At 40.2% G+C, this 13,358-nt stretch overlaps 2 protein-coding genes across 6 annotated transcripts in view; one reads left to right on the forward strand and one right to left on the reverse strand.

Annotated features, from left to right (window-relative positions):
- The window catches only part of HSPBAP1 (HSPB1 associated protein 1), a 66,201-nt gene extending 63,830 nt beyond the window's left edge, over positions 1-2,371 (forward strand). For all 3 annotated transcript variants that reach the window (XM_047790775.1, XM_047790760.1, XM_047790768.1), the window contains exons 7-8: positions 1,140-1,250; positions 1,334-2,371. In XM_047790775.1, coding sequence (XP_047646731.1) covers positions 1,140-1,250; positions 1,334-1,867 — 645 coding nt within the window. In that variant the 3' untranslated portion in view covers positions 1,868-2,371. The remainder of the gene's footprint in view (positions 1-1,139; positions 1,251-1,333) is intronic.
- A 3,603-nt stretch (positions 2,372-5,974) lies between these two features.
- The window catches only part of PARP14 (poly(ADP-ribose) polymerase family member 14), a 55,681-nt gene continuing 48,297 nt past the window's right edge, over positions 5,975-13,358 (reverse strand). For 2 of the 3 annotated variants that reach the window (XM_047790805.1, XM_047790796.1), the window contains exons 16-17: positions 7,105-7,279; positions 5,975-6,488 (exon numbers count right to left, since the gene is read on the reverse strand). In XM_047790805.1, the coding sequence (XP_047646761.1) occupies positions 6,199-6,488; positions 7,105-7,279 (465 nt within the window). In that variant the 3' untranslated portion in view covers positions 5,975-6,198. Of the gene's footprint in view, positions 6,489-7,104; positions 7,280-13,358 lie in introns of those variants that run through there. The other variant, XM_047790813.1, reaches the window with a different exon arrangement.

Below are 13,358 nucleotides of genomic sequence, written 5' to 3' on the forward strand. Positions count from 1 at the left end.
GCCAACATGTTTTCCAAATAGCTCTATCAGTTTGCACATCTACCATAATGCACATTTCTCCACCATTTGGAATTACCAGACTCTCTTTTGACAGTTTTGTGGGTTTCTCCATTTACATTTCCCTGATTATTAACGAGGTTAAGCTTATTTTCATGTGTTAATTGGCCATACCATCTTTTTTTGAAATGTTTGTCTTCATATTTTGGCCCATTTAAAATTATTGGGTCATTTGTCTTATTGATGTGTGTAGATTCTTTATATATTCTGCATATTCATCTCATCAATTACATGTTACATCTAGCTTGGGTTTTTTTCCTTTATGGTATCTTTTGATGAACAAAAGTTATTGATTTTAATAAAATGCAATAGTTTATACTTACTGTATCTTTAAAAAACATATTTAGATGTTTGGCCATCTCATTCTGTTGGCAGAGTGTGTTTATTATATTTTTTGTACATTCCTAAAAAAATTAGCTTATCAAACTAGGGATGATTTCTTTGTATGTAATACTTTAAAAAATATATATATATATATATATATATATTTTTTTTTTTTTTTGGTCTTTTTTGCCTTTTCCAGGGCTGCTCCCGCGGCATATGGATGTTCCCAGGCTAGGGGTCGAATCGGAGCTGTAGCCTCTGGCTTACGCCAGAGCCACAGCAATACCAGATCCAAGCCACGTCTGCGACCTACACCACAGCTCACGGCAATGCCGGATCCTTAACCACTGAGCGAGGCCAGGGATCGAACCTGAAACCTCATGGTTCCTAATCAGATTCATTAACCGCTGAGCCACCACAGGAACTCCTAAAAAAAATAACTTTAAACATGTCAGAGGATGGCAAATACAGGAAAAAAAAACATCACAAGGTGGTTCACACTTCAGACCTATGTCTTAGAGACAGGATACATACTTAAATTTGGTTGCCGAAATATTCTGCAACCTTTCTAGATGGCAGAGGATAGTGAATACATAAAAATTGCGCTCTGCCAACAATGTAGTCATTCCTTTAATAACAAATCTTATGTTAATAAGAGGACAGAACTTGTAATTAAGAGACTCTACTCTTTGTTTTCAGCAGTGAGACAAAGAAACAAATGAAAAATATGTCTTCTTTGTTTTTTAACCTCAACCAAGGAAGAGGACCACCAAGCCCGGGTGGAGGAGGCCGTTACCCGCATGCTTGTGTGTGCCCTGAAGACTGCAGAGAATCCACATAATACCAGAGCTTGGTTAAACCCAACTGAGGTAGGCCCCTTCTGGCTTTCATCATGTTCTCCAATTAATGTAAGTGCCAATAACCATTTTCAAGTGTTAATCTTTTTCCTTAGGTTGAGGCAACATCCCATGAAGTCAACTGTCGCTACTTGAATGGAGCCGTTTCTGCTTTTTTGGATCATTACCAAACATCAAAGGTAGCAGGAACCCAAGGCCTGAGAACAAATAGAGAGAACACAATAAAGGAAGCATCAAATGTGCACAACCACCTGCAGGCACAACAAACTGGTAGCCACAACTTAACCTCAGGAACAGTGAGACAGGAGACAGCAAGTCCCTTCGGCCCTGATCTGGTTCCTGTGACACCAAGTTCCCAAGAACCAACCTCAGAAAGAGGAGGCATATTTGAAAGCGATGGTGAAGACTCTGCTGGCAAAAATGGAGAACATTCTGGAAAACTGCATTATACCAAAAGGCAGCGCATGATGAATGAATGTGAGGATGCAGTTGTGGAACCAATCACTGCAGGTTGTACTGTGGCCCCTTCCCAAACACTCATTTCTACAGATGACTTGCTGGACTGCTTGGTGAATCCACAAGTAACCAGGATAGTGGCACAACTTCTGATTCAAGGAAGAAGCTTGTGACTCTACTAGAAAATGACTTTTTAAATAATATTTTAAGAGCTTTTTAAATAATAGGATTTTAAAACAAAAGATAGAACAGGAAAAGGTCAATTTGCACATGCATATACATGTACTGTTCTTACCTAGTCACATTTTAGTCTGTGGGCACCTTCTTGCATACACATCACTCTTTGGCCAACTTGGCTCTTTGTTTTCTTTGTATACCTCTTTCTTCAGTGCCTTTGCCTTTCCTCTCCCATCTCATCCCTTCAGCCTATCTCAAATGCAAACCCCTAGTTTCTCAACAGGAAATAGTTTCTCCATCAGCCTCCAGCAGGGGTCAGCTTGCCGCTTATTTTTGTAAATAAAGTTTTATTGGAACACAGCCATGCCATTCATTTACAGATCGTCTGTGGTGACCTTAGGGTTACTGTGGCAGAATTAAGTATCCACAGAGACTATATGGCTTGTAAATCTGAAGCAACTCACTATGTCTCCTTATAGTAAAAGTTTGCTAACTCTCGATCTAATCCATCTATTGGGTGAGTTTGTCGCCTTGATCTGAAGTGATCACGCTTCTCAAACCTGCAGAATTCTCACTAGTTAACCCCTATCAACCAGTGCAGAATACCAATCAGGAGAAAAGCAGTTGGGGGTTAAATATGAGGCCTCCTTGTGGAAGAAACTGAGATCTAGAAAGACCAACCCTGGGAATAAAAAAGGGCCAGCTGTGACTGACTCCTGAAACTAACTAAAAGCACGTTTTGGTGAAATTGATCCCACTCTCATTACATTTGCAGGCTGTGGGGATAATTATTATTACTGTCTGAGTAAGAATTTTAAAATTAGGAAAACATTGATCTCAGTAACTATTGATTGAAACAAACATGACAGAAAAGATACACAAAGTCACCTTTTAAGAAGAATTGACTATGATTCTCAGTCTTCACTGAGGGTATCAAAAAATCCAAAGGAAGTATGTGCTTTCTAGGGGGTTCCTGTCGTGGCACAGGAGAAACGAATCCGACTAGTAACCATGAGGTTGCGGGTTTGATCCCTGGCCTTGCTCAGCGGATTAGGGATCTGGTGTTGCCGTGAGCTGTGGTATCGGTTACAGACGCGGCTCGGATCTGGCATGGCTGTGGCTGTGGTGTAGGCCGGCTGCTGAAGCTCTGATTCGACCCCTGGCCTGGGAACTTCCATATGCCACAAAAAAAAAGTATGTGCTTTCTGGGAGAAAAGGAGGGAGGTGAACGTAACCAGGAAAAGAAAGGTCTGGAAAAAATCCCTGTTAACACTTAACCAGCATTTGAGCACTATTTATCTACTTATTTATGTGATCATTATCTCCCAATGAGAATGTCAACGCATGAGGGTTTGGACTTCGTTTTGATTATTGCTGTATTTGCAGAGCCTTGACCATCGTCAAGCAAATGGTAAGTGCCGTTAACTGTGTGAGCGGATCATTTTTGAAAGGAGACCTTGGGCACTACGCTATCAAAACTATTGAGGCAGAGGATGTTGTGACTCAGGTAAGATGCCCTTTACCTGTAGTAGACAGATCCCTTTTGCAGAAGTAGACCATTCTCTTCAGATATTGTTTATGCTCTCCCTCACCCAGAGCTCCCTCTCCCTCCCTCCCAAACATTTTCTTTTAATCTTTCCTACTCCCTTGACCATTGCTTTTCACATTGTAGATTGTGACCCTTTGGGCAAGGTATCAAATCAGGTTTGTTTGATAGCTGCATTTTTTAAAAATGTTAGAATTGGTAATTTCAGTGAATTCGAGAGTAACGGCACTTACCATTTGCTTGACGATGGTCAAGGCTCTGCAAATACAGCAATAGCATTTTGTGAACCTGTCCAGGAATAACATTTTTTCAGGGTAAGTATTTCATAAAGCTCCCCCGTTGTATCTATGAGTATTGGGCAGCTGATATAAAATGTGTCTTAGGATAGATGGCGTCATAAAAGTTTGAATGCGGTTCTGAGGCCGAGTATTGAATTCAGTTAGAAGTAATAGCCTTTGTCATCAGAGACCTGGGGAGAGAGTAAGCCATTGGTATGAATGCATACTAAATGTTGGGAGATAATTTCCTATATTTATAGAGGTAGAGATTATGATGCAGCAAGAGATCCTGGCTCTCTGCCAAGCAGAGTGTGAGAGGGAAAAAAAGACAGTGAGGTTGTCGGCTACCAAGATGGGTCCCATTTCATCTTGTATGTCTCCGATGAGCATGCCTGAGTAGTGAAATTGATTATTAAGTAAATACTTTAACTCTCCAGAGGCCAGAGGAATTGAAGCATTATGCCTAAAATTACAGTATACAGGTATTAGCTTGGCGACCTATATCTTACACAGTGGCTAGGGTCCCTGAGATTTTAGGGTCTGCAAAAAATGTTTTAGTTTCTTAAAAAATTTTTAAAAAGGTATATAATCCAGCTTTGATTACATTCATGTTTATACCAATGCAATAACAAAGTACTATTTTTAATACTTTTCACAGAGTTAAGGGGCCCACAAAGGCAAAACTCCAGAGACCCAGGAAAGTCCTAAGCAGCTCTGGATATTAGGGATATCAGAATCATCCGAGGTGCTTGCCGAAAAGTCAGATATCTGGGCACTGCTCTAGAACCATACCTCTGGCCTCTTGGCAAACAGAGCTTCACATAAACTCTACCGTGAAAACCACAAGCCAGAAGGGACAAGGCCAAGAAAATATGAGGGTAATTCACAGTGTGTCTGAGATGTTCCTGAGTCAGTAACATGAATCTAGAGGCCATGTTCTGTAGTGGGAAGAGCAAGGGGCTTGATGACACAGAGACCCAGCTTCAGTTGCTGCCTCTGAGGGCTGTTACCCAGGTGATCTCAGGCAGGGAAGCTTCTCGTATTCAGAGCATTAGTTTCCTCAACTTTAAAATGGGGATGTAATTCTTACCTCACAAGAATGTTTGGGCAAATAAATACTGTACGTGAAAGCACCTATTTCACTAGCTGGTATAAGCTAGGCCCTCAATAAATAGTTTGATATTTACCTGGGGAAATTACAAAAGAAACTTTCCACTACCATCCAATAGATGCTGAGTTAGCAAACTAGCAATATGACTCCTTAATTCCTTTGATTCACTTACGCACAAAGCTTTAAAATCATCAAAAGCTAGGCTGCCGGGGAAAATACACGAATATCCTTAGAGTCCTTTAATCTCAACAAGAGTAGAAGGGTTTCACACTGAAGATGTAGCAGCCATTAGCCCATGCCCTGACCCCGCCACTTGGCAAAACTAAGACCATGAACAGAACTTGTAAGAACTTAGGAGAAAACCATGAATGGAACGTTAAAAAGAGACCAGCTGGAGACAGGGCTGCTTCACTGCACAATTCCATGGGACACAATTCACCTGGCCCCCAAGCTAGATCACAGCCCCTGGATGGTGCAGGGCACTGCGGCACTGCAGTCCCAAAGCCCTGACTGGAGCTGTCCCACATGTCAGAGGCTGGTTCGTGAAGAACAAAGTTCCCTGCTATGGAGTCTCTTCAATGTGAGGCAAAGTGACAGGACGTCAAGAATGTTGAAGAGTTGGCCCCTGCTTTGGGTAGGAATCTGACCGGGTTTTTTCATTCTTAATTGGTTTATGGAACACTTAGGGAGCATTCATTGCATATCACACACAGCCCTCAGCCCAGGGATGAAAAATCAGACACCATCCCCACAGCCTGGGCAGGCAGCAGCCCCGCACACTTAGTAATACTGTGCTCCCCACCACAGTGTGGAGTCCTGACATGATAACAGATACCCCATAGCAGCTGAATTTGCATCACTGTGTCCTCTGCCTTTAAGATTGAGGTCATTCTCTCCTTTCTAGACGTACACACCTGCACTTCTACAGCTTCGATATCCGTGGTTGTGAGCACACCGTTGTAACTAAGTTATTGGGTTTAAATTCTCAAATTGCTTAGTGGATGCAAACTGTTACATTTGGAATGGATAAGCAATGAGGTCCTACTGTATAGCTCAGGGAACTCTATCCAAACTCTTGTGATGGAATGTGATGGAAGATAATATGAGAAAAAGAATGTATATATGTACCACTGGGTCACTTTGCTGTATTGCAGAAATTGACACAACATTGTAAATCAACTATACTTTAATAAAAAACTGTTTAAAAAAATCCTCAAATTGATTACTCTCAAGCTAGGGGCATTACAGTTACAGAAGAGAAGCTAGACAAAGTCTGATGTCAGTGGTAAGGGTCTTTGACCTTAGCAAACGTGGTTTTTTAAAAAGCTCCAACCTGTTTAACAGCTAGATACACATAGATGAATAATATCTTTTGCAAAGGATACCAAAATGTTACTTTTTAAAAGTAATGAGATACTCTGGGTAAGCCTGGTAGTCATAAAATACCACAAACAAGTTTGGCTTTTGTATATTATCTGTGACAGTGTCATACAAGTCAGTAGGATTTTTAGGGTCCTTTAGAGGAGGCACAATTAATGACGTGTTTCCAAGCGTGTAGGTTCCAGTAAGTACTCGCACATAATACATATACTTCTTCCCATTCACATCCGGTTTAGAGTATGTATCCCTGGCAGAATAAATGGAATTGACAGCAAAATAGGTTCCTTTTCCAAATGAAGTCGCTGTGAAGAAGAAAACAAAACATTTATCATGGATTGCGATGAAGTCTATAATTTGATATGTTGACCCAGTATGTCAAATAATGCTAAAATAATGTTTAGTTCGCTCTAGAGCCTCTTTTAAAAATTGTGTGTGTTGTTCTTCTTTTTTTTTTTTTTCTTTTGGTCTTTTTAGGGCCACACCCATGGCACATGGAGGTTCCCAGGCTAGGGGTCGAATTGGAGCTATAGCCACCAGCCTACACCACAACCACAGCAACACAGGACCCAAGTCACGCCTGTGACCCACACCACAGCTCATAGCAATGCTGGATCCTTAACCCACTGAGGGAGGCCAGGGATCAAACCTGTGTCTTCATGGATGCTAGTCAGATTCATTTCTACTGAGCCACTATAGGAAGTCTCCATTTGTGTGTTTAATTTGAAAAAAAAAAAAAAAGTCATTCCTCTATCCAGTCAGTCCCTTTGGGATGAAACATGGTGAGTCCAGCCTAAAACTTTGACTGAACATGGCCCCTGACCATAAGAGAACATGCCGTCCACACAGTCCCCAGCCAGCTTGGGTTCTCGTGGCTGACAGCTCACTTGGAGCAACCAGATGATTTACTTGCTTCCTTACCATTCTTGCCAGCGTAACTGCGGTTAAAGCCATTTCCATTGACAAATGGCACTGAGTCAACATCCGTCCCGTGGAAGAGCAGCTTCTCATTTATTATTTGGCTATTCTTGGCATCCATGTTGCTTTTCTTTATCTGGTAGTGTCTCCAGAGATCTGGATTCTGGATCCTCTCAATCTGCAAATCCATAAGGAAAAATTCGCTTTCAGGCCAAAAAGGCTTTGTCAAGATACAGGACACAAAATGTGACCATTAATTTTCACAAGTACAGATTACAATAAACCACAAATTCAATGCCAAATGGCAGCTTTCTGCATTCAGAAATCTTTCTCAATCCAGTGTTTCACAGAAATGGGCCTTTGCAAGAATGTTAATTTAAACATCTTCTATGTACCACATGAGCACAAACCATGTTTAGGATCTGGATTAAGTCCTCATTATATGAACTTGGCTGGCCAAGGCCCTCCAGCTCCTCACTATTCCTGTTGCTGTCTACCTCATTTGTCACTTTGCCTCTCTCCTCCTCATTTCTGGGAGACTGGTTGATGGAGCTGTGTTCTAACAGTGGGAGAAAGCCTAGAGTGTCTAGGCATGAAGGAAATGAGTGAAAATTCATCTCTGGACCAGTTAGAAGAGTGGGGCATGCATCCTGGTGGGAGAGGTCTGGTTTTAGATCAGAACAGCCCTGCTTAGACTATACTCTGGACAGCAGCCTCCAGGATGGTAGTGGAAACTCCTTTGGTCTTGGACTGCAGATCAGTTTCTACAGTCCCCTAATCCTCAAGTAGTGGCAGTTTCATAAAACTGACTTGGGAAAGAGTGAGGGGTGGATGGGGGGGAGTAGGGGGTGGGGGAGACCTCTCATGGAGAGGCACAAAGTGAAAATTCCATATGGTCAGAATCTTCTTCCAGTTCAAGAGAACTCTTGAGTCTGACCCTAATATTACCTGTCTTTGGCTGGGTTTCCCATTTTTAATGAAAATATAATTTGCCCTGTAGTTTAAATTCTTAGCATTCCCATGTATTTTGTCGATCTGGTTTATACTTTTGAATTTTATTTTTCCTTTTACCTACAACTAAGTTTCCAATCTTTAAACTGTCTACTTCCATTTAATTTCCATTTACTTTATTTTTATTTTATTTTATTTATTTATTTGCTTTTTAGGGCCCCACCCATGGCATATGGAGGTTCCCAGGCTAGGGGTCCAATTGGAGCTACAGCTGCCAGCCTCCACCACAGCCACAGCAACATCAGATCTGAGCCGCTTCCAAGACCTATACCACAGCTCACAGCAATGCTGGATCCCTAACCCGCTGAGTGAGGCCAGGGATGGAACCCGCAACTTCACTGTTCCTAGTCTGATTTGTTTCCACTGCACCACAAAGGGAACTCCAAATTTCCATATACTTTAAATTTTACTCATTTTATTCATTTTTACAAGCCTTAAAATTTTCCTCATATAGAGTTTGGAAACTATTCTTAAACCTAATTTCTTAATCTCTTCACTCTTATTTCTCACTCTTTTTAGTATATATGCTGCTGAGAATTTTATATTTACTATTTAAGTTAAATTTAATAACTACTTAAAGAAAACAATTAAGTAATTTTGAACACGGTAATCGGATTCTATATTCCTAATGGGATTAATTCTAAGGTTAAAAAAAACCCTGCAAATAAATCTTAAGCCTTACTTAGTAGGTTTATTTTAGCAGCAGTCTTCTGACTATGATAAACTACTTTTTTGTTGTTTGTTTTTGTCTTTTTGTCTTTTTGTCTTTTCTAGGGCCGCTCCTGCAGCACATGGAGGTTCTCAGGCTAGGGGTCAAATCAGAGTTGTAGCCTCCAGCTTATGCCACAGCCACAGCAACACGGGATCCAAGCCACGTCTGTGACCTATACCACAGCTCATGGCAACACCGCATCCTTAACCCACTGAGCGAGACCAGGGATCGAACCTGCAACCTCATGGTTCCTAGTCGGATTCGTTAACCACTGAGCCACGACGGGAACTCCTGATAAACTACTTTTATCAGACCAATCTTCTTGCCAACAACCACTAGAAGAGCTAGTAAGAAAGAAGTTTGAAGGTGAAAGGATTTGATGGGCTAAGTTCTTGGAGAGAAGGGAAGTGCAGAGTGAAACAAATCAGAAGATAATAGAATAACTTATTCAAAGTGCTTGAAAATAAATAACAGCTAATTCAGAAGTCTGTACTCATCAAAAATATTATTCAAAGAATGAAGTTGAAATACATTTTTAGACAAAAACTGAGAGAATTCATCACTACCAGACCTGCCCTAAAGAAATACTACATCTAGAGGAAAATGACCCCAGATGGAGGCATGGAAGTACAAGAAGGACTGAAAAGCAGTGGGGTGAAAGGGTAAATATGTATAGAAAAATTATATATATATGAGAATCACTTTGCTATACACCTGAAACTAGCACAATATTGTAAATCCGTTATAGTTATAAATAAAAAGCTTCTGATTTGATGCATCACCTACAAAATATTCTTGCAAAAAATATTTATATGAATTTACCCAAGCCTTCCAACCTAACTCTAAGTTTATCAGAAATAAAGAGGATAGAGGAATAAATTAAATGACACCATGAAGAATCAGCCAAGTCTAGAATCTAGAAGAAAACTGCTTGGGTTTTTTAAAAAAAATCTAGGCAAGGCAGAGCTAGAAGGTGGAACATTCTATAACATGACTAGCTTAAACTCTTCTACAGTTTCAGTATCATGAAAAATAATATTTAAAAATGCAGGAGAATAGTGTTCTAGGTGAGAAGAAATGATGGAGATATAATGACCAAATGTAATGTGTGAGCCCAGATTGGGGTAGGGATTGGGGAGAAGTTATAAGAAAGCTGTTTTGAACAATTGGGGAAATTTGAATATTGACTCTCTACTGGATATCATTGAATTAATGTTAATTTTCTTACATAGGATAATGCTATTTGTGTTATTTAGGAGAATGTCAATTTTATGCTAAAATATATAAGAGTGTCAGGATATCTGCACCTTCCAATTGTTTCAGCAAAACGAGAGTGAGGGGAAAAAGCAAATATTGCAAAACTGCTGAATCTAGGTGGAAGTTTATGAATGTCAAAAATCTTAGCAACAAGACTTAACAGTCACGGAAGATGACAGACCACTCATTTTCCATGTTGGCATTTTCACACTACTAGATACCTCTGTGGAGATGCCTTAAGTACAACCTAGCTCTGCTTTTCCTGGTGCTATAGATTGGGATTTCACATAAGATTTAACTTGAAGAAAGGCTTTCCACTACAAAAGGGTAATGAAGTCGTTTCTCTGGCCAAGGTCTGCCAATACATGGTAAGCCTCCAGGGCCCACTGCAGACATTGCGGGTCAGCTGGGCAGTCCTGCTCAATCTGGACCTGGCATCTCATCCCAGTGTGCCAGTCAGCCACTACCAGAGGGCTGTAATTGGTATTTGGAATGATACTTATCTCAGAACCAGGCCACCAAAGTGCTGCATACGTGAATTACATTTTCTTGGTACCACATCTAATTGTTTTGCTCAGCTGGTATATACAGAGGGATCGCTCTATCAATTTAGCAAAGTTTACTTATTCTTCCAGTTTTACTGAGATATAGTTTACATTATACAGCACTGTAGAGTTTAAGATGTATAGCATAGGGATCTGACTTATGTACATCATGAAATGATCAACACAAGTCCAATGAACACCCATCATCTCATATAGAAACAAAATTAAAGAAATAGAAAAAGACCCTTTTTCCTTGTGATGAGAACTCCCAGGATCCACTCTCCCAACAATTTTTACATATAACATACAGCAGTATTAATTATGTTTATCATGTTTGTACACTGGATTCCCAGTACTCATTTATCTTATAACCACAGGTTTGTACCTTTTGCCTACCTTTCATCCACTTCTCTCTCCCTGCACCCCCTGCCTCTGATAACCACAGATCTGATCTCTTTTTCTATGAATTAGTTTGTTTGGGTTTTTTTTTTTTTTTTTGGAAGTATACTTGAGCTACGACACTGTGCTACTTCCTATTATATAACGTAGGAATTTAACACTTCCGAATATTTCAAAATGGTCACCACGATGAGTCCAGCTATGATCAACCACCATACAAAGATATGACGTGATTATTGGCTATATTCCCCACACTGAACATTTCATACCTGTGACTCAGCTATTGTACAAATGGAAGTTTTAACCTCTTAATCTCTTACCTGTTCCTCTCCTCCTTACATGGAAAAAAAATGGTATCAAATGTGATATTGAGGGAGTTCCCTGGTGGTCTAGTGGTTAGGACTTGGTGCTTTTACCACTGTGGCTCAGGTTCAATTTCTGGTTTGGGAACTGAGATCCCACATCATGCCACATCCCCCCCCCCAAAAAAAATGATACTGAATTTATTATAAGGATGATTTTGAAAATATTCTCTGGGACTTTCTATACTTATTCATTGGAAAATTCCCTCAGGAGTCAGTTGCAGCATTATGAAAAACTGTGAGTCTTCTGATCAAATGCTTTTTTGCTTTTTGATTTATGGACATTATAAATCTTCTAGCTGAGTGTTGACTTCTTTGCTTAGTCTACTAGGAATCTCAGGGACAAACTTGAGGGCCTCCTCTAGTAACTATCTAGGACCTCATGCGATGTATTTTTGTGAACTAACAATACCTCTATGTTATCTTATTTTCCCTACCCTTCTTTCTTTTCTTTTTGTCCATTTTCTTCATTTATTGATGTTATCTGAAGGTATGATATATATCCTTGTAGGACACTTCAGATCTTCTTTGAATTATTAGGTGCTTAACTACATGAATAAACAGTGGTAGCAGTGCAAATAGAAAAAATTTCCAGAGAAAGAAAATGCAGGCCTTATTGACATACTTGTTATTAAGGATGAAGGGAAGATACTCAAAGATCTCTAGCTGTACTCAGAAAGTAGTGGAAGCAAGGACAGAAAGCGGAAAGGAAAGGGAAATGAAGAGATGATGAGTTAGGTTTTGGGGAAGTTGACTTAGTGCCGGAGACCTGCTCCAGTGGCCAGGGAGCGTGCACTTCCTGATTGGAGAGGGATGTGGCGTCGGCGAATGTACAATTACGGAGACAGCCTCTTTGTCCCTTCTTTCAGGGCGCTGGACTGCTCAAACTTTATTGGCAACAGTGGTTGATTATATAGACAGTTTTTCACTGCAGGTTACATTACAGTGTTGAAAGTACATTGGTTAACTATTACATGGTGTAGCAGCTATGCATCCTGTTTTAAGATCTCTATCTTAACTAAGCTTAGTGAGTACTTTGAAGAGGCCATAAAACACAAGAATTTGGCATTTACAAACTTTGTAGACTGGTGTTTATCTTCAATGCGTTATGGCAGGGAGACAGTGTAAGTAAATATAAACCAACTTAATTAAACTAGCTATCACTAAAAAGCTTTTAAAATCAAAGACAAAACTCACAGCTAGGTTTTTTGGATAAGATATGGCTAACTTCTATGGACCTCATTAAAATCCTAACTCTAAAGTTACTATATAACTAGTTAATATGTTTTAACTAAGTTGGATTTAAATAGGGGAAAAGCCCTTCAGAATAAAATTTTTATTATACTATTGTTATAATTTTGTTAAGTCACAAATCACCATAGGACAATAAGAATAGGAAATAAGAATAATAAGTAAATAATCAGGGAAGACTGAGGAAAACTGAATAACAAATAAAACAGCAGAAAAGACTAAGTCACTCAAGAAACAATCCATATTCTCCAGTGCAAACATGGAAATTGTTTTCCAGGAAAGCCCCAATTCTTCCCCATCAACATCAAAGTGAGAGCTGTGTAACCTGAGGCCTGCCCTCAGCTTGTACCGTGCAGGCAGGTTTTCATCCTGACCAGAGGCCCACCTTCAGCATGCACCGTTCAGGTGAGCTTTTTTCCTGACCAAAAGCCCACCTTCGGCTTGTACTGTTCGGGTGGGCTCCCTTTCTTGGTTAAGAACCTGCCTTCAGGTTTTTCTGCCATCAGGCAAGGTCCTTTTTTTGAGTCCCTGCATTTTCTCAGCTCCCCGCAACTTAGTGGGCAGATATTTGAGTGGAGATTTTTACAGGCCACTGGGAGCACGTTCTAGAGCTTGAGTCAAAGATCCAGGTTGGTAATGTTGACTTGGGGGCTACCAACATTGAAGTAAGAGCTGCAGCCACGAAGAGTAAAACCATTCCCTAGTGAAGTTCAGAGACAA

Source organism: Phacochoerus africanus, chromosome 1, assembly GCF_016906955.1.
Source record: "Phacochoerus africanus isolate WHEZ1 chromosome 1, ROS_Pafr_v1, whole genome shotgun sequence".
NCBI lineage: Eukaryota > Metazoa > Chordata > Mammalia > Artiodactyla > Suidae > Phacochoerus > Phacochoerus africanus.